This window comes from Neomonachus schauinslandi, chromosome 5 (assembly GCF_002201575.2).
Source record: "Neomonachus schauinslandi chromosome 5, ASM220157v2, whole genome shotgun sequence".
NCBI lineage: Eukaryota > Metazoa > Chordata > Mammalia > Carnivora > Phocidae > Neomonachus > Neomonachus schauinslandi.
In genome coordinates this window covers 77,092,397-77,119,892 of record NC_058407.1, presented here as the reverse complement: position 1 = coordinate 77,119,892, position 27,496 = coordinate 77,092,397, and the positions used below count along the sequence as shown (strand labels likewise).

The following is a 27,496-nucleotide window of genomic DNA, read 5'->3' as shown; positions in this document are numbered from 1 at the left end:
ATGAGTGAATGAATCCTCCAAAGGCAAAGAGTTCTGCCCAAGAACAGCCTCAAGATCCTTACAGTATAAATTATGACCATCATTACAATCTGTAAATTATGACTACGAGGCGTTAAGGAGTTCCTTAAGGAGTTACTGGCAGGGTAACCTTGACTGGAGGTGACAAGGCAGGGTGCTGATTTTTCTACTTGTTTTTTTCTTCTTCTTCATGAGCTCTGATGTCAGGGCCAGTCCCTGGAGTTGTGTTCTGCATGATCCACCCACCGCCATCCAGCAGATCTCAGGGGGGACCTGATGGGACAGACAGGAAGTCCGCAACCAGGCCGCAGCACTGTTTCATTCATTCAAAGCTCTCCACTGCTGCTTTCCATGCTGAAACACTGCAAAGGGCCGAGAAGGTTGAACAAGCAAGGCCAGGAGCAGAGGCTTTGTTAAGCTCTGAAATAGCACCGGGTGATTGTAGGGGCTCTGTCCATTTAAGGCCGTTGCCAGGAGCAGAGAGAAAGAGCAGATCTGGGAGTGGCAAGCCAGATGCGGCCCTTAGGTCCTGGGCCTCCCAGAAAAGGCACCATGTGCTATTTGACATGCCACGTGAAGTGTCTGCCTCTAAGCCCGGGTTCAAAACAATCCATGGAAAGCATGAAATTTCCAGATCCTGCTATATACCCCACCTCTGTAATCCCTTTGCTTTAGCACTTACATATTATATTCAGATGTCTGTCTATTTAGATGTCTGTCTCCTCCGTTAGACTATGAGCAATCTCTTGAGAGCAAACCATGTCTTACTCATTTTTTTTTTCTGCCCACAATTCCTGGCATAAAGTCTGGCAGGCAAAGTAGGCTCAATAAATATTGATTGAAATGAATCGTGTTGTCAATAAAGTATGATGCTCTCACTCTAACCTTTTTCTGCATTCAAAACTCCTGGAAGGACCAGCAACATTTTAAATTGACTGCATTTCAGAACTTCTGAGAATGTCATGTTTTCTTATTTCTCTTCCTTTTCAGGAACCTCTTTCCAGAGTTTTAAAAGACAAAGAGAAGAATCATGTCCATGATTGCAGCTTTCTATAGTGGCAAGTCCATCCTCATTACTGGGGCCACAGGCTTCATGGGCAAAGTGTTGATGGAGAAGCTGTTTCGCACCAGCCCCGACCTGAAAGTCATTTACATCCTTGTGAGGCCCAAGGCTGGCCAGACAACGCAGCAGAGGGTTTTCCAGATCCTAAATAGTAAGGTATGCCATAGGGGAAGAGCCTTGGGGCAAGATGACTCACTACAGTGTTCCCTGACTGTCCCAGACCTGCAAGTGGGGGCCAGGATGCCTGGGCAGGTAGAGGAGAGGAGACAGAACAAGATGGCAACTAACAGCTCATAGAAATCTGTGATGTTTTCCTGTAAGAGAAGAAAGGGTGCTTAGGCCCTGTCCAGGGCAGGTGAGCAGATATTCTATGTTCTGGAAATTACTGAGTAAGAATCAAAATGCTAACACCCCCCAGAGTGGACTCTCCAGGCTCGAAATCTGTCACTGTTCAACTGAACCCTTTCTGGCCTTTCTTCTTCTTTTTTTTAAGGATTTATTTATTTATTTATTTAATTGAGGGAGAGAGAGAGAGTGCAGAAGCAGGGGGCAGAGGGAGAGGGAGAAGCAGACTCCCCACTGAGCAAGGAGCCCAATGTGGGGCTTGATCCCAGGACCCGGGGATCATGACCTGAGCTGAAGGCAGACACCTAACCGACTGAGCCACCCAGGCACCCCTGACCTTTCTTCTAAATTCTAGGTAGTTCCTCCCCACCCCCCATTTTTGGACGTTCTATTCTATTCTATTCTGAACAGATACGATTAGTAAATAGCTGTGTGATAATACTTCCAGTTGCCCAAACTCCGCAAGGTTTAGGTGTTCTACACTTGATCTGGGTAGTGTGGTATTTTTGTTATCCCATAGGTTCCTCTAAGGGGAAGACATGCAAAATGAAATATGATATGCATAAATGAGCATTTGGGTATCAAACCATCTCCTTCAAAAAAGGATTATGCATATCCTCCCATGTTTTACAAATTTGAAGGTAGTATTGGCTTTGGTCTCAAGCATATCTGAGCTCAAATTCTGGCTTTTCAATTCATTGTCACTTTACCTCGTAAGCTCCAGTTTGCAGTGTTCAAAATAGGAACAACCACAGAGACTTCCCAGGATTGCCACAGGAGCTAAATGAAAAAAGGCACGTGTCAGGTATATAGTCCTCTTTGGAATATACAGGGTCATTTAGGGTTAGCAAAAGGAAAATTTAAATAAGAGATTTTTTTTTACAAAGGCTCCTTTCCCATGTGCAGGAAGGCTCATATCTAATGGAGGTGGTATCTGCTAGCCCAGCACACTGTAGATGCCCAGTAACCCCGCTGACCACATCTATCTGCAGGCACCAGGATGAGATTTGGGTACAAATGATCAGCAAGAGAATCAGGAAAGCTTCTCCTGTATCTCATGACCTGACTCAGCAGTGGGAAAATAATAGTAGTTGACTGTTACTGGGTACTTAGGACATGCAAGACACTATTCAAAGGCTTTTTTGTGCCTTACCTCTTTGATTTTTGTGAAGAAAGAATGATTCATATCCTCAGTGTTCATTTTGTAGATGGGAAAACTGAGACCTGAAGTGTTAACTTACCAGAGGTCACCCAGCTAGTAAATGAGAGAGTCAGACTTTAGATTGGCTCCCGAACCAATAACGCTTGCTTCGACCCAGCACCGCCTGCATGGTAACTAGTGGTTCTGAGTAAGACCAAAAGGCTAAGTGGCATAAAGCTGAAATCTAGAATAAACTCTCAGATCCCGCTTCAGACAGCTTCACTCAGTTACATATCCCTAACAGACTGTTTTTATCACAGAGCAGACATTCCCTTGTAGCTTTGTGGCCAGCTTATAGATTTCTAGGTAAATATTGTGTCAGGGAGTCTTGTGGTCAGCGCAACCTTTACCTACCGTTCTTTTTGATGACACAGCAACATTGCTTTTGTTCTGGAAATCTTGACTGTACTGTATATAACTTCTCTGTAAGGCTGGCTTGTGAAATCTCTACACCTGTCTCCACTCTTGGGCTATTTATTGTCGGCTGTTGACCTTTGTAAATAGCGGTTCTCAAACTGTGGTCTCCAGACCAGCAGAATCAGTATCCTCCGGGAACTGTCTGTTTTTATCAGATGGTGCTTCCAGAGCGGGGGGCTTCAAGGCAGACTGACCTGGGTTTGAATCTCAGCCCTGCCAATTATTAGCTGTGGGACAGGGGGCAAGACACATACTTTATTGAGCCTTAGTTTCCTTATTTGTAAAACAGGGTAATACTGCCTTGCTTACCCAGGAGTGTCTGTCTGTCTGGCTGTCTATTCACCCTTCTCTCTCTCTCCACCCACTCAAGTCTTTCTGGATTCAGATCCAAGTCTGATATTATTAGGTATGGTAGGGCTTTAACCACTATCCCCTATGGCCTCACATTTTACTGTTAGGCTACTTAGAGCTTATTGTATCGCTTTCTTTTCTCCATAAATTTTCCCTAAAAGAATTATGGGAAGAAAGAAATCTGTTGTGCATTATATGGCTAAAGAACTTAATATCTGTAGTTAGATGCCATGTCTGCATGACCCTTTTGTGGGTTCTTTTTTTTCTCTTTTTTTCTTTTTTTAGTACTTGTATTCCTTGAGTGCCTTGGACATCTAAAGAATTTTGAGAAGCTTGCACACTATGTCTGATTATTTTTTAAGACAATATCTACCTCCATTCTATGTTGTCATTTATAACAGAAAAGTTTATTGCTAAAAAGAGCAGATTCTATCACCTGTTGAAAACAAGCCTTTGGTTAAGCAAATACCCACTTTCTTGGCACTATATGGAATTTAAAAAATGATGTGCTTTATTTCGGGGCATTCCAAAACTGAAAAGCTTCCACTACACAAATCATGGATTCTGGCCTCAGAATATGAGGACACTATTGCTGACTGCCGCTGATAAAGCTGTGTGGAAATAAGAGATAGCCCCCTGTCATTAGTTTCGATCTGTGCGACACAAGGTATTATTGCTCATAATCATTGTGAAACTAAAAATTCAAATAAAGACAAACCTTAAGATTATGTTATTAAACTATGTGAATGGACGACTTTTGAACGGTAAACAAAACAAACAGAAAACTTTCCAGATTATGTTACTTTTTTTTTACTTAGAGCATGTCATCAGATACAAGTTCAGTTAATTTTGAGTTTTGAAACTGATTATCAAATTAAATAATTTGACTCTATTTTTATTAGAAATATGATACCAAGTATTCAGCATTATTATTTTTTTAATCTTCTAGTTTCCTTCCTAAAATATGAGAAACTTCTAAGGAAAATAAGATTTCATGTGCTAAAATGTGAATATGCTCATCACAGATCCAGGCTATTCAACTTGTGTGTCCCCGGGGTCCCCAAGCTGGCTGCTTAGTCTCTTACTTATGAAAAATGTGTTCATTTCATTATGAATCAACCAGCTTTTCATTGTAGCAAAAACCAGTTTTAGAGAGATTGATATTTTATCCATTTTGCTGTCTTGCATATGACTTTGCTTAACAAGACATGGCTCTTCCTCACAATAACAGATAATGAGTTGCCAGTAAATCATTCAGTTGTCAAGTTCAAAGAAATGTTGAAAGGTTCTTTAGTGCCTTAAAGCTATGTTTCTTTTTCCAACAAACATGTCCCATTTATACCCATTTAGGATTTTAAATTCATTATAATCTACTCTTAATAATTGTTTAAGAAAACATCAAGGAGACAATATCCATATTTGAAAAATAAAACCCCAGGTAGTTGAAATTGTATGAAGAGTGAGGTCGTTAATTAAGAGTAATTGAGAGGTTAGTATCTAAAAAATGTTTTATTGAGAGAATCCTAAAAAACGTTGGGCATCTTCTATTGAACTGTAGTAATCAAATAAGGGGAGGGTTGCAATGAGATTATGCTGGGTTTAGAATTAATCATCTAAGAAGACCAGGCAAAATTCAAGATTTCCAGGGTGGGAGTATCTTGTATGATGTCACCAGGAAATGGATTTATAAACAAAGACAGAGCTTGGCAGGTTGTGCTGGATACTTCAAGCCAACTTCTCTGGAAAAATGTGAATTAATAAGCTCTCATTTGTCCATGAGATAAATCAACTTTGAAATACCATGGAGAGCTGTAGTTAATGAATCATGCAGGGTCACACACTGGGCTCTCGGTTCACAGAACTAATCAGGTTTAAGACAACAGAAGATAGTAACATTTTATGAAATACTTTGTTGACTCCTTTCACAAAACTGTCCCTGTTTAGTAGTTTCTAGAATATATTAGATAAATTAATCCCTGAGAGGAGAAATAAGGCACTTAGACGAATCAACTTTTGAACCAAATAACACCTGCAAAGGAAATGTCAGCAATCTGACGTTGTCGAGTACTAAGAAGCATCCACCAGAAATGTTCATTTCATTTTACGTACAAGTTCCTGGTTAATTTTCAAAGACTTTTTCATAAGAAAAAGAAGCGTTTCCATGTTTGGTTCAAGGCTACCCAGTAAAAGAGCTGCTTGTTGCCAATCAACTTCCAAAAATGAACTTCTGATTGACATTAATGATTCTGTTAAATCTTTACACAAGGCAAAGGCAATTGGAAACAGAAGTTTGTATTTTAAATTCCCAAAGCCAGTTTTGTACCATTACTATTTTTTATTTTTCCTAAGAAACTATGCCACAAAAAGCAAGAGGCTTCTATGAACTTGGGACAACTAGAATGATATCATCTTGCCAGCAATTTACATTTCCCCATGATTAACAAACACACACTTTTAATAATAGCATAGCTGGCCTTCAATTTGACAGTTATTCAACTCAGATTAGTTGAGCCTGCTTGCTGTGGGCCATTTTCTTTCTCTTAAGAAAAAAAAAAAAAGAAAGAAAGAAAGAAAGAGAAGAAAGAAAGAAGAAAGAAAGAAAGAGAAAGAAAGAAAAGAAAGAGAAAGAAAGAAAGAAAAAGAAAGAAAGAAAGAAAGAAAGAAAGAAAAAAAAAAAAAGAAATTGATTTAGTCCTGGGGTATAACAATCCCAGAAACAGAAGCAATTTATTTTCTCAATCTCTTATTTTCTTTTACAATACCATTTACTAGGTAATTCAATCACTGGCATGATTTCACACATCCAACTTCTTTCCTTCCTTTTCAATTTATTCTAGTCACATCAGGTCTTTTTCTTAAAAGCTTCAAATTTTCTATACTCATTTTACTCAAAAAGTCACCAAGCCACAGGATTCAGCTTGACTCTGAAATACATTCAATTTGCTGCATCACACGGTATAATCAGAAACCTTGCGATGATGTAACAAATGTGCACACGCACATGTGCATGTGTGCATTTCACATGTGCACACACACACAGCTGTCTGATGAGCCCCTTTTAAAAACTGAGCACTGCTGTATATGCGGAGAAGGAGTTTTCCTATGCTCCAGAACCTACTAAGTAGCAGGCACTCTGCTAGGCATCTGACTTTCATTAGCCCATTTTACCCTCACAAACCTCTGTGGTATGTGTTCTTGCTACCTCACAGAGGAGAAACTCATCCAGGAAAGTTGTCGCCTCTCCAAGGAAATACCAAAGAAGTGACAAAGAATTTACAGGTGGTTCTCTTACCTCTAAAGCTCACACTGTCCCCACCACCTTGCATGGCCTCCCCTGAGAAACTGCATCCTGTAAGCTCCGATTGTCTTGCCCTGCTCGCCAGGTGGTACATTTGCCAGTGATGACCACTTCCTTAGGAAGGGAAGGCAATGTCCACTTCTGGATTAGGATCATCACTTTTCCCATCCTTTCCCGTGGATAATGCAGAGATGCCACCAATTCTGCTAGAGACTTGGGAGCAATCTTCAGATTGGTTTCCGTCTTCCTAGCCACCCTAGCTCCTTTTTTGCCCTGGGTGCTTAGTCTGAAAGAACTCTGTGAAAATGACCTTGGGGTCACAAAACATAACAAGACAGTGAGCTGTTTATTACAGATTTTTATGCAAAATGAACTAAGACTTTTTAATGCAAAATTATTTTTAAGAATAGCAGATTATATGCTGAATCATTAGTTCTCTGAGAACACAGAATGAGATAGTTTAGCGATTAGCATTTTAGATAAATATGCAAATGAAAACACTGAAGCCCCAAGAGGTGCGTAACTTGCCCCCTTCACTTATCTAATAAACAGCAGAGCTGGGATTCAAACCCAGGCCTTCCTGACTCCACAAAGCCTGAGATCTTTCTCCGTGACTCTCACCTACAGTGTATATCAGACTCACTGGAGAGCTTGTTCAAAGTACAGATGCCCAAGCTTCAACTTAAACTGAGGTAGAATCTCCAGGGTCAGGACATCTGGGGTTTTGTTTTTTGGTTTTTTTAAACAACTTTCTAGTTAACCCTGCTACGTGCCAAAGTTCAATAATCACACAGCTACCCCATACTGCTTTATGGTCCTATAGAAATGGTCCTCACTATAGCAATAAAAACTTCTAGGTTAATCCTTTCTATCTTATGAGAGTTATTAGTGAACGAACAAAATCATAACATTTTGTAAGTTTTTGTGAATCTTTATATTGGGTATGATAGTTTCTGCCTTAATTTACTTGCACTGATTTGTTATTTAATGGTTCTCAGATTATACACTTTCTTGATAAGTCCTTGCTCGAGAGCTAACTTGCAGAATCTGTTGATTTGCTTTTACTCAGCACTCCCAAAATTTCTCCGATAAATGTTATGGGTTCTCTTTTGCTTTAGGACAGCTGGTACTCCACAGAGATTGCCCTTTAGTTTAAGAGACCTTACCTTTTGTTTCCCAATTAAAAATATTAGGAAAATTTTGGTCGGCTACTTGCACTAGAGAACATAGTTATTTTTGAAGAGAGGGACTCAATATATTGAATAAAGATCAAAGACTTTCAAGATTATTAAAGATATGATGATTTGGAGGGGACCTGGGTGTCTGAGTCAGTTAAGCATCTGCCTTTGGCTCAGGTCATGATCGCAGGGTCCTGGGCTCGCTCTCTCTCTCTCAAGTAAATAAATAAAATTTTTTAAAAAAAGATACGATGACTTTCACTGGTCCCCAGAAAGTAGCAACTGAACTCTCTGTGGGTACCTCCAAAGTGAGGTCATGTGGGTGGCTCAGTTGGTTAAATGTATTCCTTCAGCTCAGGTCATGATCCTGGGGGTCCTGTGCCAGGCTCCCTGCTTGGCTCCCTGCTCCCTGCTTCTCCCTCTCTCTCTGCCCCTCCCCCTGCTTGTGCTCACTCACGTGCACGCACACTCTCTCTCTCAAATAAATAAAAATAAAATCTTAAAAAAAAAACACAAAGTGAGGTCATGTGGATAACAAGTTAACTGTAGAAATCCAAGTTCAGGACCTCTACGTTGTTTCAAAAGCATAATATAAATGTCACACCCCCAACCCCTTGCCCAATTCCTGCTTCTAATAAAAACGCAGTCATAGTGTCTGGGTCCAAAAATCATACACAAGGAGTTTATTGAATCCAGAAAATTTCTCTTTCTGATCTTCTTTCTGCTGAATTTTCTCCCTTAGGATATGTAAAGTTTCTCTCCTGTGTCTGGGCTATCAGTAACTATTGTCGTATATGGAATCATCTCTTGTGGTTAAAACAAATTAAGAGAGAGAAATCCTTGCTGTATAATGTCAAATCAATAGAACACTCCTAGACTTTCCAAGAGAAACGTATAGCTTTGTTACCAGTTTGAAATGGTTTTTTTTAAAAAGATTTATTTATTTAGAGACAGTGAGGGGGAGGAGGGGCAGAGGGAGAGGGAGAGAGAATCTTAAGCAGGGCTTAAGTGGGGCTCGATCTCACCACCCTGAGATCATGGCCTGAGCTGAAATCAAGAGTCGGTCGCTTAACTGACTGAGCCACCCAGGCACCCCAAGTTTGAAAAGTTTAGAGAGCCTCTTCGCTGTGATCTTTCATTGGCCACAGAAAAACATCCTGCCTCTGTCAAGAACAGGGTTTCAGGAAATGGAAACACAGCAGTCCCTCCTTGAGTCTTCATCAATGGCAGGTAGCTACTCCACTCTTTACCTTTTCAGTCCTATGCCATTACCTAAAGACTATACGAGAAGAAATACGATAAACTCTTAGAATCTAAAATAACTACATTAAGTTCTTTATTGGTGGACCTTCAGTGAAATTTTTGAAATTATATATTTTTTCTGCACTCATGTTTGTTCCATCTATTTTTTTCTTACCTTTAATGAATGGCTCACATCAGCAAAAGAACCTTTCAGAAGAGCTGGTGTCCACTGAGGACCCATTTGCAGCATTTCTTCTGTCCTTCGGTTATATCATTATTACAAAAGCAAAGGTTCTACTCTGAGCCTTTCCAGCTCCCGTTTGCCATCAGTGCAGAGGACCCAACGGAACACTTTGTTTCTTCTACTTGTGGTAGTTATCTGCTGTCTTTCTTCCCACCAACACAAAAGAGCTGGTAAACAAACGATTTCAGGAATCAAGCTCCCACTCCTGGTTCCATTACTGTTCTTACAGTAATTAATGTCAATGTAACAAACAACATTTGAGGCTTTTCAATGAACTGGGTGCTGTCCAGCATAAAATGATAAGCAAGAACCAAGGATTTACCAACCAGAGGGGGAAATTTAAGCCCTGACTTTAAAAATGGATGTGAATTTTCCAAATTAATGTTCCAAATTAATGTTTCACAAGTATGGTACCCAGCACAGCAGACCTATCTGTGGAATTGGTTAAGGAATACAACTACCTGGGTTAACCTGCCAAACCTATTGAGTCAGGATCTCAGAGGGTAGAGTAAGGAAGTCATTTTTAATTGGTTCCTGGATTTTTCTTATGCCTACACAGTTTGAAAACCACTGATGTCCTGTAACTGCCCTGGACAGTTATAAAGGGAAATGAGTCAAACACCATTGTTCAATTAATCTGTGTTCACACTCCAGCTGAAGAAGTTCTCATCTTGGGATCAGTTAAAATCCACCAGGGAACTTGATGTGAAATACAGACTCCTGGGTATGACCCAGTCATTTCTTATTCAGTGGGTGGGGCCAGGGGCTGGAAATATACACTTTTAATGTGCATCCTAGTGAATCCAATACAGTTCGCTTGGTGGATAACACGTGGAAAAGCACTGACCTGTTGGATGGTGGTTGGCTGTAATCTCAGCAGTCTATTGAGAATGTGGAAACATTTAAGAAGTATTATTTTGTTAGGGGTGGCTGGAGCAAAATGGTGAGATGCCAGGCAAGGCAAGTCATATTAACGGGCATGGATCACATAGTAAAATGTGACTCTCACTTAGTCCTGTGGTTTGAATTGCTGCAGCCAATTCACTGATTTATTTCAATTGACCATAATAAATTCCATCTGGATTAGAAAATTTAGACTTTAAAAAAAAATTATACCATGTTCACTCAGACATGCCCTCTCATTGGAAAATGTAATCAAGGGGTGCCTTGGTGGCTCAGTCGTTAAGCGTCTGCCTTCGGCTCAGGTCATGATCCCAGGGTCCTGGGATCAAGCCCTGCAATGGGCTCCCTGCTCCACGGGAAGCCTGCTTCTCCCTCTCCCACTCCCCCTGCTTGTGTTCCCTCTCTCACTGTGTCTCTCTCTGTCAAATAAAATCTTTTAAAAAAAAAAAAGGAAAATGTAATCAATACACAGAATATAGATCGGAATACTCTTTCCTGAAATGGTGATTATCTCCATTTATTACATTTGCCCAGGTGGGATGAAAGTACAATAGGGGGTAGCAGGATTCTCCGCTGAAGTCATAAAAACCAAAAGCAAAGGAAAATCTTTATGGTAGCTTACATCATGTGTGAGGAACTCCATTGCTGTAAGGATGGACACTGAAGTCATTGTCCACTTACTACTCTAACGTAGCCAGAAGTCATCACAGGCCAAAGTCAAAGACTCCACAGAACCCTCACTAAATTTCTTGTGAATAAAATCTGTCATGCAGACTCAAAACAGAACCTTCTACAAATCCAATTATTAAAAGGGGGGGGGGAAATTGTGCACATTTTAGATAAATTTATCCAAGAAGATCCAATTTGTTGCATGATTAACATGGACTATGAGAAGGAAAACATTTGACCGTGAAAACCAGTATTTAGCATGCTTCTGATTCATCCAGATTACAAAAGCTCTTAAATATCTTTCTGGAAGAACCAGAATGACCTTTGTTGAGAATGTCTCTCAGACACTGTATCCACGTCATCAGTCCCAAATGTCAAAAAAGCTTTGAGGATTGATCTAACCTCCAAACTCTTCAGGACTGAAGTCCCACGCTACTGCAAGGCTGATCCTGCGGTGCAGAAAAAATGGTAGCTCAAAGGCAGAAATATATTAACTCGCCAGGCCAATACATGGACTTGACCTCCTTCCCTGATCACCTTCACTGGATTCCCAGAAGGCCTCTGAACATGGTCTTGCCTGATTCAAGAATATGAGACATGACTTCTATGACTACCTTAGATCAATTTCTTATGACCCAACAAAAGAGCCTAGGGTAGATCTCCAATGGAGGGAAGAAGCCTACTACTCAGGATTAAGGAGTAAATGCAAACATTCTTCAGGGGCGGAAGGGGTGAAGGGGACAGGCTCTGCTACTCTACTATGACTAAAACAGACTAATTTTCTCTGCTCCTAACCTTCCTAAACATTTAGCCTTACTTTTCCTCATTGAGAACAGCCCATGTCAATACTACAGAATTTCCTTTTGTCAAAACAGGTGGAAACCAAGATCATTTTGTTAAAATTATATTCTTTGAGAAAATGGAAAAATACCAGTTGAACCTAAGAGCTTGTGTGTGGAGGGGAAAGTAGACACTGTTCCATTCGAACAATGGTAATAAAAGCTAAAACTGCCAGTGTTCTTTCCTTTTCCTTTATAAAGCAATTAGAATATTAAGAAATCAATTAAAATCCCATAAAAAGGACATTACTCATGTAATTCTTTTACAAGACAATAACTGCCATCGATATTGGAATGAGATTATGTAAAAGTTGTATTTGTTTTACCCATTACAAATTTGCCCAATTTGTTATTTTCTGATTATGTTTGCGCTGCTAAGAGCTATTGTTCCTTTGGGCCAGTTAACTAAGTTGTTTCGAACTTGTGCCCATGAGACCTCCCTTGTAAAGGCTGGTGATTTTGCTGGTAATTTGTAAAGGCTGATAATTTTGCACTGAAAGCCATATTTCCCAGCCAAAAATGGAAACAATCACCACGTATAACCACGAAGCTGCCTTGTTGGCGGGGATGGGGGTGGGGTGGGGGGGGGCAGGATATGGATGACTCACTGTCACCCCTTCACACATGCAGGAAAAGCTCAAAATATACTCCTTAACTGATTATTAGAACTGATTTTTTCGAATGTTTATCAAATTAAGAGGAGCAGAAATTATACTAAGCTGACTGAATTGCCTGGAGTAAAACAAATGGCTCTTGAGTAAATACCTTCTTTGAGTGATACTATAAATAAAACCAGTTTTTGAGAATTGTGATGAGACAAGCCAGCAAAAACAAGAGCAATGTGATGGTGATGATGCTCTCTGCATATTGATTTATATTTATGTTTTAGCTGTTTGAAAAAGTCAAAGAAATTTGTCCAAACGTGCATGAGAAGATCAGAGCTATCTATGCAGATCTCAATCAGAATGACTTTGCCATCAGCAAGGAGGACATGCAAGAGCTTCTCTCCTGTACAAACATTGTCTTCCACTGTGCAGCTACTGTGCGCTTTGATGATCATCTGAGGTACATGCCCATTTCCCTCTCATGGTGGGTGTGTGTGTGTATGTGTGTGTGTGAGAGAGAGAGAGAGAGCGTGCATGGCATGCATGTGTGCGTGTATATGTGTGTGTCAGTTTCTTTGTCATTTCTGTTAAAAAAAAAAAGATATATGCAAATGATGAATCACTAAATTCTACCCCTGAAACTAACAACACACTATATGTCAACTAAATTGAATTTAAATAAAAAAATTTTTTTAAAGATACATTCTTAATGAAAAAAATTCAAAGGAGTAAAAATTCTCCAAAAATCTCGCCACCCAGAGATGACCATTTAATATTATGGAAAGCATCCATTCCAACTTCTCTTTTCACAACCGTAATAAAATAGACTATGTTCAACTTCACCAAAAAATGGCATCATATTGATAATTTTTTAGCAACTTGCTCAGTTACATCTTTGGATATCTTTCATTGTCAATAGATATTCTTTATAATTTCTAATGACTGCATGACATTCCATTATACATGTATATAGTATACTCAACCAGTTCTGTATTGGTGGATATTTTTGGATTGTTCTAATTTTTCACTATTATAAACAATGCTTCAGCGAACATCTCTGTGCTTACATTTTTTTTATACCACTGTGCGCTTTACTTTGGGCAAATGTCCAGAAGTAAAATTGTTAGAGATGTAGCAGCTGTGCCCAGGTTATAAATGGTAAATGATACATTGTTTTCCACAAAGGTGGTATTGATTTACATTGTCCCAGTGCACATGAATGCTCATTTCTGACACCCACAACCATACTATGTATTTCTATATTTTTAATGCTGCCAATACAATGGAAATTACATTGTGTATTTTGATTTTGGTTTTATTGATAATTAGAAAAGTTGACGATGTAGAAATGCTGATTGGCATTTTATTCTTTTGTGAAATGCCTATTCGTGTTCTTTACATGTTTTTCTACCAAAACATTTTTTTTCTTGTCAATTTTAAGACTTGTTGGAATAGTTAGCATATTGATTTTTTTTTGTCTTTTATAAAGGCTCAAAATATTTTAAATTTATCATTTGTCCTCAACTATTTTTATTATTTATGCAGTTATTCATAATTTCTTCTACAATTTTTATTGCTTCATTTTCACCTTAAATCTTTAACCCATTTAGAGTTTATTTGCCTATAAAGAGAAATAGGAAAATTCTATAAAAAGGAAAAGTGATGTGGGTGTGAATGTAGAGTAGCCTTTGAAAAATTTCTAACAGATGGCTACTTCTTGAGCAACATTTATTAAATGATTTGCTTTTACTCTTTATTTAAATGAAGCTCTTATAATATACTGAATTTCCATTGTTGGACTCTTTATTTTGTTCCATTACTTAGGCTTTCTCTTCCAACACCACAGTATTTTATTACAGTAATTTTTTTTTATTAGGCAAGTATACACACATCATTCTCTTTTTATAGAATTTTCCTGACTATTCGCATCTGCTTATCCATCTTGATTAAACTTAAGATAATCTTTTCAACTTCTTAAAAAGTTAGGAATTTGATTAGGACTACCTTGAATATGTCACCTAATTTAGAAAAGCTTAACATATTTAAAACATTGGCTCTTCCTAAGAACAATATATTGTTTATTCAATTTTTCTATAACCCTTAATGAAGTTTTATCATTTTTTTGTATATAGTCTGTTCATTTATTCTTAACTTGATATATTTTTTAAATGTTCAGTTTGAGTATGTGCCTTTCTTCTACTGTATTCTCCAGTGTTTTCCTTTAACACAACTTTTATAAACAGACACTTTACTGAATGAATCATTGCATGTCCCAGGGTGGTTTTTTTTAGCTCTTTTGTTTCCCAGATATACAATTATGTAATCTGATACGGATTTTCGTGACTGCCTTTGCAACTCTTATATCTGTTAATTCATTTTGTTTTCCTCTCTCATTACCGGGTGGAAGTTCAGAGCAGTACTAACTAATGGTAGTGATTGCAGGCATTCTTCTTGGCCCTGACTTTAAAAGCAGTGCTCCTAAATTTTCACCATTGACCATGATACAGGCTAACAAAGGGAAAGGGATCTGTTTTAATAATTTATTCTTCTTTTAATGAATTTTTAAAAATTAGAGATGGATACTGAATGTCATTTTAAAACTTTTCAAAATGCATATAGAGGATCATTTAGTTTTTCTCTTTTTTATGCTCTTTTTTAGTTAGATTAATAGGGTTCCTGATATTGTATAAACCATGTATTTCTAGAATGAACCATTTCATTGTCATCACATATTGTGCTTATATAAGTTGGTGTTCTAGTAGCTAAAACTTAGGATTTTGACATCGATTTTTAGGTCTGACCTGGAAGTTTGCAATAGAAATTTCTATTTCTCATTCTCCATCCACTGTTGCTCTCCTACAGTTCATTTGAATTTTGCAGCTTCTTGAGTTAGATGCTCAATTTATGTATTTTTATATATTTTTTAAAGATTTTATTTATTTATTTGACACAGAGAGAGAGAGAGACAGTGAGAGAGGGAACACAAGCTGGGGGAGCAGGAGAGGGAGAAGCAGGCTTCCCGCAGAGCAGGGAGCCCAATGAGGGGCTCGATCCCAGGACCCTGGGATCATTACCTGAGCCAAAGGCAGCCGCTTAACAGCTGAGCCACCCAGGCACCCCTATTTTTATATATATATATTTTTAATTTATTCATTCGAGACACAGAGATACAGAGAGAGAGAATATAAGTGGGGGAGAAGCAGAGGGAGGGGAAGAAGCAGGCCCCCCGCTGAGCAGGGAGCCCAATGCAGGGCTGGATCCCAGGACCCTGGGACCACGACCTGAGCTGAAGGCAGACGCTTAACCATCTGAGCCACCCAGGCGCCCCTATTTCTATATTTTTAATGGCTGCTTAAGAAACCCCTTTATACATTCAGAGGATTATGATTTTTTTTCCTTCCAGCTGATTTAGAACCAAGCCATCTCTATATGCAATATGAACAATGCTTCAATGAATAGGATTTATGTGCACAGAATGCATCATCACCATATAACACCTTGCAGGCATCACGTTACTGTGTAGCCACGACCCATGCTTTTCTTTTTGGTCCTTTGGTGCAGCCACAGAAATCAGATGGACATGCCAGTTATTGGAGTAGGTGAAGTTCTAGCAAGGCAGGATGCCAAGTTGCCTCATTGTACTTCCTTCTGCTTTACCTCCTGCAGACATGCCGTGCAACTTAACGTCACTGCCACCCAGCAGCTCTTGCTTATGGCCAGTCAGATGCCCAAGCTTGAAGCCTTCATACATATCTCCACTGCCTTTTCAAATTGTAACCTGACGCACATCGATGAGGTCATCTACCCGTGCTCTGTGGAGCCAAAAAAAATTATCGACTCCATGGAGTAAGTTGGGTCACATGAGGGGGTCAGGCGATGGGCAGATGGTTGTTCTCTGTGATTCTTTGTAGTCATTCATTAATGAGGTAACAAAGCGAGACACTTGAAACAGCATGCTTGGCAAAGGTGCTAGCTTTCGCTACCTGATCCCTGCTGTTCCCTTCATGCTAGTCTGGGGAGGGAGTATAGTGCTTGGTGATGGGGAGGACAGGCATGGATAAATGCCACGGAAGAGTTTTTTGGAATAGTTTGGGATCGTACTAGGTGCACGGGAATGTTTTCCATAGAGGTGGTTTTTCATTTCTTACTGAACTCTGCATGGTCACTAAAGGAAGTAGAGTGTACAGTGTAAAAGTGAAGAAGAAAGCTTTCAGCGTCAGACCTTCCTATCTGTGTGACCTCAAGTGAGTTCCTTGGCCTCTCTGTGCCTCAGTTCCTTCATTTGTGAAATGGGGCTGATAATAGTCCTCATCTTGTAGTGATGATAAATTGAGTCATATAAGGCAGTCACTGTGTTCAGGAGTGTTTAATAACAGTTAATCAAAGGGTTAATAAGGAAGACCTCATAGGTAAGCGGAAATCCTCCCAGGTCTGGTAGGAAATGCGAGTCTCTTGGTCTAGGAGGCCGAGATACGCTTTCCTTATTGTCCTGTTGTGGAGGAAAAATAACGGTCTAGCATCTTTCTCTTCTTGCCTACTAACAGGAACCACTTTGTTCTTAGAACATGGCCCTGGTCTCAGAATAAGTATGTTTTTGTTTTCTCCATCTTCATTCTTCTGCTCAATTTGCCAAGTTTACCTTGTTTAAAAAAAAAAAAAACTGCAAAAGAAAGTATTACAGCAGAGAAAATAGACTACTTCCCGTGAAATTTGTCAGATGTTAATTTCATGTAATACTGTATCTCTCTTCAAGATAGACTCTTTAAAATGAAGCTTAGCTAAATCAAGAGCTCATTCCCATCAGGGCAAACATTTTTATCTCCTACAGCTCTGAGAATAGATATTTTTACCTGTTATTTTAAAATATCCAGGACAAAGAAGAGTGAAAGTCATCTAAAGAACCTGGAGGTTACCTCAAGTCGCTAATAAGCAACGATTTGCTTAAGTGATGCAAAGGAACCTTCCGAGTGCAGAGCTTGTCGGCAGAGTTGGAGAAAAGATGCTCTGATGCCCTAAGTCGGTACAGGAGAGTGGATGTGGAAAGCCTCAGTGTGTTTTCAGACAGAATCGATTTGTTCCAGTTAGCTGCCCTCTCATAGTGCTGTCTCTTGGTCAGTGTAGTGCTTACATATTTGCTATGCCCAGGAAAACAGGCAGACCTGCTTTGATTCCAGACTCTGCTGCTGCTGAGATTCCAGAGCCTTCCTCTACTGCTGACCTGTCTAGCCCCTGACAGATCACAGCATGATGTGAGGCAGTACAGAAGTCTGGCAGAATTTGCCAGAGAAAAGAGACAGGAAATGAAGATGCAGTTCACCCACGGTGAGGGGCTTCTCCAGGTCCTCTGTAGTACTTCCTCCCTCCCAAACTGTGTCCAGACTCTACTCCAGACCCAGGACCCCTAGATCTCCAAGAAGAATAAACTCACCTCCCAGAAGAGGAGTTGATTTCTCTTCAGGTGCTCAGCACTTGCCATCTTTCCCCACACTCCGTGTCCCTGGTAAAAGCAGGTGATTGCTTCATGATTTATGATCAAATCGTAATTGACATTTATATAAAACCCATGTCTGTCATTTACTGCTCCCCAAGGAGTATAATTATTTTGAAAAATATGCAGCCAAACAGAACTAAAAATGAAATAAATTTTGTCTCAAAAGAATACACTTTGCATGCAATTAAGGAACCAAGGTTTTTGTTGTTGTTGTTGTTTTTTAAACAGGGAAAAGTCATAACCACAATTTATTAACTCAGAATTCTATATTCAGGACCACCTGTCCAGCCTCATCTCCATCAGCCCTCCCTTTACATGTGTGCTGCAGTCACACTGAAGTCATTACTCCTCTCCCTCATGCCTCTCTGCCTTGGCTTATGATGGTTCTGTTTCTAGAAACTACCTCCACCTCTCCTTCCCTGGGTAATTCTGACTCCGACATCAGAGCTCTCCCCTGGAAGCTGCTGGGCTGAGGCAGCCTTCCCTGGGGCTCCCATGGGAGCCCATGCCCATCTTTATCATTGCTCTTCCCCGGGTTATTCGAAATATCTGGTTGTTTATGTTCTCTTTTGGCAATGAGTTTGGCGAAGGAAGGGAATGTCTCTTGCTCCTTCTTGCTTTCAGTGCCAGCACATGGTAGGGACTCCAATATGTGCTGAATGAATGAAATGTTGTTGATGGAACGAGATGACCATTGTTCACACTATTCCAGCTGAGGTTTGTTTGTTGGTTGGTTTAGACAAACATGAAAATAGATGGCAGAATTCCAGAGCAAGCTTGTTCTAGTTGGGGATGTGAAGTCCTATGTGTAAAATACCTCTATGTCCATGTCTTATCCCTATTTCTGATGGCCCATTTTTTCCTCTTAGACTTCTAATAGAACCTCTGTGTTAAGTCTGGAGTCATGCTTTGAATAAAGCCTAGCAACCCTTCATTAGCTACACTGTTGTTTGTGACAGTTTCAACAACCCCTATATCAGATGGAATTTTTGGAAGTTTTAGAATAACAAACAGCATTAAAGTTATTCTGAATAAATATCAATTCACCTAAATTTAGTTACTTTGATTTAAGAAAATATGTTTTCTCTGATTTCTATTTTGTAATCAACCTGTGGTTACAATAAAATTATTTTCCAAGATTTTTAGGTTTCCATTTCCCTTGGAAGTTTTTATTAACGGTGGCCTCATGGCATCTAGGAGCTGTCATTGTTCTTGGTATTCCAGGGGTCCTCATCTTTTTAGAAAGGAACCAGGTGTTAGACTATAAGATGATCTTGAGACTGTGCTCTGGGCTTTGTGATCTCAAGAAAATCACCCATGTGGATGTGTTAATTAACTAGATGGGGGGCGGGGGCAGGTGGAATCCTTCCACATTGTATATCAAATCATGATAATGTACACTTTAAATATCTTACCATTTTGTCAATTATACCTCAGTAAAGCTGGGGGAAAAAAGAATTAAAAAAAAAAAAAAAGAAAATCACTCATGACAAAGTAAAATAAACCTTTCTTTTCCCCAAAAACCAGTTTAATGAGAATTCCCATTCAATAAAAGAGGATTTTTTTTTAATTATTGTTAAAAGAGGATTTGCACTTTTTGCCAGGACCTTTTTCAATTGCGTAGGCCCAAGTGATAGCGCTCACTGTTGTTCGTAAAGGCATTGGGCTGGTGAACCCAAACCTGACACCTACAAGCCCTGCCCCTTCCCCTTCAGGCCACCCCACTTGTGTCCTTCCACAGCCCAAGACTGCCAGGCCTCAGCTCCCTTCCTTCAGCCCATATCTGAAAACTTCCAGAATTCCCTTGGTCCTGAACCATGGCTGAAAGGTGAAATTTGATTGTGTTAGTATAAACTTTTAGGATGTTAGCATAACCACATTTTAATAATAACCCCAATTAGGAGTCAATGCTTCTTATTGGTATGACAAGCGTGGCCATGAATCAGCATTAAAAAACAGGCTTCTCGGGCGCCTGGGTGGCTCAGTCGGTTAAGCGACTGCCTTCGGCTCAGGTCATGATCCTGGAGTTCCGGGATCGAGTCCCACATTGGGCTCCCTGCTCAGCGGGGAGTCTGCTTCTCCCTCTGACCCTCCTCCCTCTCGTGCTCTCTGTCTCTCATTCTCTCTCGCAAATAAATAAATTAAACCTTTAAAAAAAAAAAAAAACAGGCTTCTCTAGCTCTCACACCTGCCCGTGTCCGATGTCCTCGTCCCAACTCCCACAGGCATTTTATCGTGGCATTGTGCCACCATTCTTACCCGTCTCCCCATCTTCGTATTTCTAGTTTCTGCGGTTGGGGATTTTTACCTTCAGAAACTCCTGTGCATACATGGTTGAGGGATTACCAATGAAATTCCAGTTTTCCAGAATAACAGCTTAAGTAGAATGTTTTTTATTTTTATTTTATTATGTTAATCCCCATACATTACATCATTAGTTTTAGATGAAGTGTTCCATGATTCATTGTTTGTGCATAACACCCAGTGCTCCATGCAGAATGTGCCCTCCTCAATACCCATCACCAGGCTAACCCATCCTCCCACCCCCCTCCCCTCTAGAACCCTCAGTTTGTTTTTCAGAGTCCATCGTCTCTCATGGTTCGTCTACCCCTCCGATTTTCCCCCCTTCGTTCTTCCCCTCCTGCTACCTTTGACAGAGAGAGCAAGAGAGCACAAGCAGGGGGAGCAGCTGAAGGAGAGAGAAGAGCAGGCTCCCCATGGAGCAGGGAGCCTGATGCAGAGCTCGATCCCAGGTCCCTGGGACCATGACCCGAGCCAAAGGCAGAAGCTCAACCATCTGAGCCACCCAGGCGCCCCTAGAATGTTTATTTTTTAAAAATGCACATAACTAACCAGGAAAGATTACTGCTTTCCATCTTTTTTTTTTTTAAAGATTTTATTTATTTATTTGAAGAGAGAGACACAGCGAGAGAGGAAACACAAGCAGGGGGAGTGGCAGAGGGAGAAGCAGGCTTCCCGCAGAGCAGGGAGCCCGATGCGGGGCTCGATCCCAGGACCCTGGGATCATGACCTGAGCCGAAGGCAGACGCTTAACGACTGAGCCACCCAGGCGCCCCACTGCTTTCCATCTTTTTCAAGCTAAGTTAACTGCTATTACAAGAGAGAGGAAGGAGTTTTGCACCTACAGAAAAACTTGAAATAACTAGTAGTATTTACTGCTTTATTTAGTTAGCCTCCTTAAATCAATCTAGTACATATGCATTAAGAAGGGAGGGACAGCTGTGCGTCATCACTGAGCAATTACTGTGAGTAAAGACACTTTGACAGACGTTCAGTCCCTTACCATAATATTGGGGTGGTGCTATGTATCATCGCTACTGTGCTAATTAAGGAACAGAAGCTCCGAAAGGCTAAGTAACTCTTCAGAAGCCTCTCAGCTAGTAAATTACAGGGACACCATTTTTCTCCATGGCCACATGATTCTGGTCACATGGCTCTTTTTGGTACTCCCACATACTCAGCAGCGTGAGAGATTCAAAGGTGCTTTCTTAAAATATAGACTGTGTTCTCAAGGAGCTCACAATGAAACACAAAATAGAACAGGGTAGCATTATATATGGAGTGTGGTAGAGGAAGTGGGACCTAGTGAGTTAGATGGAGATGGAGACAGGCACAGGACCCAGTCTTGGGAGAGGAGGTGCAGTGGGGAGAGGTGAGATGGGGGCTCATATTAGGCACAGCCACGGGAGCAGGAAGACCAGGGGCATGTTTGGGATATATCCGTCCATCCACTTGGGCAGCATTGATGTTACGTGTAGGGAAGCTGTCAGAGGTCCAGCTGGGAAGATGGGCTGGGGCCATACTGAGATTTTGAATGCCGTGTGGAGGACTGTATTTAATTCTATAGGCAATGGGGATCCACAGCAGGAGGGTCGTGTGTGTGTGTGTGTGTGTGTATGTGTGTGTGTGTGTGTATGTAGGGGGTTGGTTTTGGTTGGTTGATGATTCCATTTTGTTTTCATCAAAAAAAGACTTGGACAAAAGTGGGCTTTAGGAACGTTAGTATGGGGTGCCTGGTTGGCTCAGTCGTTAAGCGTCTGCCTTTGGCTCAGGTCATGGTCCCAGGGTCCAGGGATCGAGCCCCATATCGGGCTCCCTGCTTCGCGGGAAGCCTGCTTCTCCCTCTCCCACTCCCCCTGCTTGTGTTGCCTCTCTTGCTGTCTCTCCCTCTGTCAAAAAATTAATAAAATCTTAAAAAAAAAAAATAGGAACGTTAGTATGGTCATGGGGGAAGGGGGTTAAATTGCCATGGGCAGTCGCCAGAGGCGGACAGCCATGACCTGCCATGTTGTGGGGTGGAGACCTAGAACTGGGGTGTGGCAACAGGTACAAAAAAACACCTCTGTGTTTGGGGACAGAAAAACCAATGGGACACAGTAACTGCTTTGCACCTGGCTTTGCACACAGCTGCTAATTGACTGTCAGATTCCATCTCTAGTGCCAGGGATTTAACTCCTTTAAAGCTCAAGTTAACTGACAGTTTTACTCCAAAAAGCGATGCCTTTCTGAGAGCTAATCCCTATTTGTTCAAGTCTTACATTTGTGGAATGGCGTCCTTTCAAATTGGCGATTCCCCTATTTGCCTGACCATAACAATCACCACTCCACTGGTTAAAAATCAAGATGATCAAGCTGTCACCCCTGAAGATTGATTTGGAGGTTCTAAGATGGTACCAGGGAGCTGGACTTTTGTCATAGGTCCCACATAAGTCTTTCTGATGAGCAGGCAAGTTTGGGGAAAAGTGCCTCAAAGTGCTTTTTCATTTAACAGCTCTCCCTTGACATGGGGTTCATTCATATTCCAGTCACTGATGCGCCCTGGCCTCCCCACTCTCCTCACTTGGCCCAGCCATTCCTAGAGGCTTTCATCAATGAAAACTTCCCGATAGATTTGTACCTACTAAAAATCATGCTCTTGAAGCTACCTGGTGTCTAGAAGCACAGTCTGCCATGTGAAAAAGAAAAGATGTTTTGTTAATTTTATTTTACTATGCTGTGTTAGTCACCATACAATACATCATTAGTTTTTGATGTAGTGATCCATGATTCATTGTTTTTGTATAACACCCAGTGCTCCATGCAGTACATGCCCTCCTTAATACCCATCACCGGGCTAACCCATCCCCCTACCCCCCTCCTCTCTAAAACCCTCAGTTTGTTTCTCAGAGTCCATAGTCTTTCATGGTTCATCTCCCCTTCCAATTCCCCTCCTTCATTTTTCCCTTCCTTCTCCTAATGTCCTCCATGCTATTCCTTATGTTCCACAAATAAGTGAAACCATATGATAATTGACTTTCTCTGCTTGACTTATTTCACTTAGCATAATCTCCTCCAGTCCCATCCCATGTTGATGTAAAAGTTGGGTATTCATCCTTTCTGATGGCTGAGTAATATTCCATTCTATACATGGACCACATCTTCTTTATCCATTCATCTGTTGAAGGGCATCTCAGCTCTTTCCACAGTTTAGCTATTGTGGACATTGCTGCTATGAACATTGGGGTGCATATGGCCCTTCTTTTCACTACATCTGTGTCTTTAGGGTAAATACCCAGTAGTACAATTGCTAGGTCATAGGGTAGCTCTATTTTTAATTTTTTGAGGCACCTCCACACTGTTTTCCAAAGTGGCTGTACCAACTTGCATTCCCACCAACAGTGTAAGAGGGTTCCCCTTTCTCCAAAACCTCTCCAACATTTGTTGTTTCTTGCCTTGTCAATATTTGCCATTCAAACTGGTGTAAGGTGGTATCTCAATGTGGTTTTGAGTTGAATTTCCCTGATGGCTAATGATGATGAACATTTTTTCATGTGTCTGCTAGCCATTTGTATGTCTTCTTTTGAGAAGTGTCTGTTCATGTCTTCTGCCCATTTTTGACTTAATTATTTGTGTTTTGGGTGTTGAGTTTGAGAAGTTCTTTATAGATCTTGGAAATCAGCCCTTCGTCTGTAGTGTCATTTGCAAATATCTTCTCCCATTCTAGGGGTTGCCTCTTTGTTTTGTTGACTGTTTCCTTTGCTGTGCAGAAGCTTTTTATCTTGATGAAGCTCCAAAAGTTCATTTTTGCTTTTGTTTCACTAGCCTTTGGAGATGTATCTTGAAAGAAGTTGCTGTGGCCAATGTCGAAAAGGTTACTGCCTACGTTCTCCTCTAGGATTTTGATGGATTCCTGTTTCACATTGAGGTCTTTCATCCATTTTGAGTTTATCTTTCTGTATGGTGTTAGAGAATGGTTGCGTTTCATTCTTCTGTATATAGCTGTCCAATTTTCCCAGCACCATTTATTGAAGAGACTGTCTTTTTTCCATTGCATATTTTTTCCTACTTATTTGACCATAGAGTTGAGGGTCCACATCTGGGCTCTCTATTCTGTTCCATTGGTCTATATGTCTGTTTTTGTGCCAGTACCATGCTGTCTTGGTGATCACTGCTTTGTAATACAGCTTGAAATCAGGCAACGTGATGCCCCCAGCTTTTTCTTTTTCAACATTTCCTTGGCAATTTGGGGTCTTTTCTGGTTCCATACAAATTTTAGGATTGTTTGTTCCAGGACTTTGAAAAATGTCATTGGAATTTTGATCGGGATGGCGTTGAAGGTATAGATTGCTTGGGTAACACAGACATTTTAACAATGTTTATTCTTCTGATCCATGAGCATGGAATGTTTTTCCATCTTTTTGTGTCTTCTTTATTTCATGAGTGTTCTGTAGTTCCTAGAGTATAGATCCTTTACCTCTTTGGTTAGGTTTATTCCGAGGTATGTTATGGTTTTTGGTGCTATTGTAAATGGACTCGTTTCTCTAATTTCTCTTTCTACAGTTGCATTGTTAGTGTATAAGAAAGCAACTGATTTCTGTGCATTGATTTTGCATTGATTTTGTATCCTCACACATTACTGAATTGCTGTATGAGGTCTAGTAATTTGGGGGTGGAGTCTTTTGGATTTTTGACATAAAGTATCATGTCATCTGCGAAGAGAGAGTTTGACTTCTTCTTTGCCAATTTGAATACCTTTTATTTCTTTTTGTTGTCTGACTGCTGTTGCTGGGACTTCTAGTACTATGTTGAACAATAGTGGCGAGAGTGGGCATCCTTGACTCTTCCTGATCTTACGGGAATGGCTCTCATCTTTTCCCCATTGAGGATGATATTTGCTGTGGGTTTTTCATAGGTGGATTTTATGAACTTGAGGAATGTTCCCTCTATCCCTATACTCTGAAGAGTTTTAACCAGGAAGGGATGCTGTATTTTGTCAAATGTTTTTTCTGCATTGAGAGGACCATATGGTTCTCTCTCCTCTTATTAATGTGTTCTATCACATTGATTGATTTGCGAATGTTGAACCACCCTTGCATCCCAGAGATAAATCCCACTTGGTCGTGATGGATGATCCCTTTAATGTATTGTTGGATCCTATTAGCTAGGACTTTGTTGAGAATTTTGGAATCCATATTCATCAGGAATATCAGTTTGAAATTCTCCTTTTTGATGGGGTCTTTGCCTGGTTTGGAGATTAAGGTAATGCTGGCCTCATAGAATGAGTCTGGAAGCTTTCCTTCTGTTTCTATTTTTTGAAACCGCTTCAGGAGAATAAATATTATTTCTCCTTTGAATGTTTGGTAGAATTCCCCAGGGAAGCCCTCAGGCCCTGGACTTGTTTTTTGGGAGATTTTTTGATCACTGCTTCAATCTCGTTACTGGTTATTGGCCTCTTCATGTTGTCAATTTCTTCTTGTTTCAGTCTTGGCAGTTTATAGATTTCTAGGAAGGCATCCATTTTTTCCAGTTGCTTAATATATTGGCATATAGTTGTTGATAATAATTTCTAATAATTGTTTCTATTTCCTTGGTGTTAGTCATGATCTCTCCCCTTTCATTCATAATTTTATTAATTTGGGTCCTTTCTCTTTTCTTTTGGATAAGTCTGGCCAGTGGTTTATTGATCTTATTAATTCTTTCAAAGAACCAGCTTCTAGTTTTGTTGATCTGATCTACTGTGTTTTTGGTTTCTAATTCATTGATCTCTGCTCTAATCTTAATTATTTCTCTTCTAATGGGTGGCTTAGGCATCGTTTGTTGTTTTTTCTCTAGTTTTTTAAAGTGTAAAGTTAGTTGGTGAATTGGGGATTTTTCTATTTTTTTCAGTGAGGTTTGGATGGCTATGTATTTCCCCCTTAGGACTGCCTCTGCAGTATCCCATAGGTTTTGGACTGATGTGTTTTCACTTTCATTGGTTTCCATGAATTGTTTAAGTTCTTCTTTGATTTCCTGGTTGACCCAAACATTCTTGAGCAGAGTGATCTTTAGCTTCCAACTGTTTGAATTTCTTCCAAATTTTTTCTTGTGATTGAGTTCCAGTTTTAAAGCATTATGGTCTGAGAATATGCAGGGAATAATCTTAATCTTTTGGTATCGGTTGAGACCTGATTTGTGACCCAGTATGTGGTCTCTTCTGGAGAAAGTTCCATGTGCACTCAAGAAGAATGAGTATTCTGTTGTTTTAGGGTGGAATGTTCTGTATATATCTATGAGGTCCATCTGGTCCAGTGGGTCATTCAAAGCTCTTGTTTCTTTGCTGATTTTCTGCTTAGATGATCTGTCCATTGCCAAGAGTAGAGTATTGAGGTCTCCTACAATTAACATATTGTTATCTATATGACTCTTTATTTTGGTTAACAGTTGGCTTATGTAGATGGCTGTTCCCATGTTGGGAACATAGATATTTACAGTTGTTAGATCTTCTTGTTGGATAGACCCTTTAAGAATGATATAGTATCCTTCTGTGTCTCTAACTATAGTCTATAGCTTAAAATCTAATTTGTCTGATATAAGAATTGCTACCCCAGCATTTTTTTTTTTAAGATTTTATTTATTTATTTGACAGAGAAAGACACAGTGAGAGAGGGAACACAAGCAGGGGGAGTGGGAGAGGGAGAAGCAGGCTTCCCACGGAGCAGGGAGCCTGATGCAGGGCTCGATCCCAGGACCCTGGGATCATGACCTGAGCCAAAGGCAGACGCTTAACAACTGAGCCACCCAGGCGCCCGCTACCCCAGCTTTCTTTTGAGGTCCGTTGGCATGGAAGATGGATCTCCATCCCTTCACTTTCAGTCTGGATGTTTCTTTAGGTTCAAACTGAGTCTCTTGTAGACAGCATATGGATGGGTCCTGTCTTTTTATCCAATCTGCAACCCTGTGCCGTTTTATGGGGGCATTTAGGCCATTCACATTGAGAGTGATTATTGAAAGATATGAATTTATTGTCATCATGTTGCCATATGAAGTCCTTGTTTCTATAGATTGTCTCGTAAATTTCTGTTCTATATCATTCATGGGGTCTTTCTCCTTTTATAGAACCCCCCTTAATATTTCTTGCATGGCCAGCTTAGTGGTCACATATTCTTTCAGTTTCTGCCAGTCTTGGAAGCTCTGCATCTCTCCATCCATTCTGACAGCCTTGCCGGATAAAGTATTCTTGGCTGCATGTTCTTCTCGTTTAGTACCCTGAATATGTCTTGCCAGCCCTTTCTGGGTTGCCAGGTCTCTGTGGATAGGTCTGACATTATTCTGATGTTCCTCCCTCTGTACGTAAGGAATCTCTTCCCCCTAAC

General features: G+C 40.4%; 1 protein-coding gene across 2 annotated transcripts in view; it reads left to right on the top strand.

Annotated features, from left to right (window-relative positions):
- The window catches only part of FAR2 (fatty acyl-CoA reductase 2), a 93,685-nt gene that overhangs the window by 36,081 nt on the left and 30,108 nt on the right, over positions 1–27,496 (top strand). The window contains exons 2-4 of one of the 2 annotated variants that reach the window (XM_021690762.2): positions 1,009–1,237; positions 12,658–12,833; positions 16,040–16,219. In XM_021690762.2, coding sequence (XP_021546437.1) covers positions 1,049–1,237; positions 12,658–12,833; positions 16,040–16,219 — 545 coding nt within the window. In that variant the 5' untranslated portion in view covers positions 1,009–1,048. The remainder of the gene's footprint in view (positions 1–1,008; positions 1,238–12,657; positions 12,834–16,039; positions 16,220–27,496) is intronic. The other variant, XM_021690763.2, reaches the window with a different exon arrangement.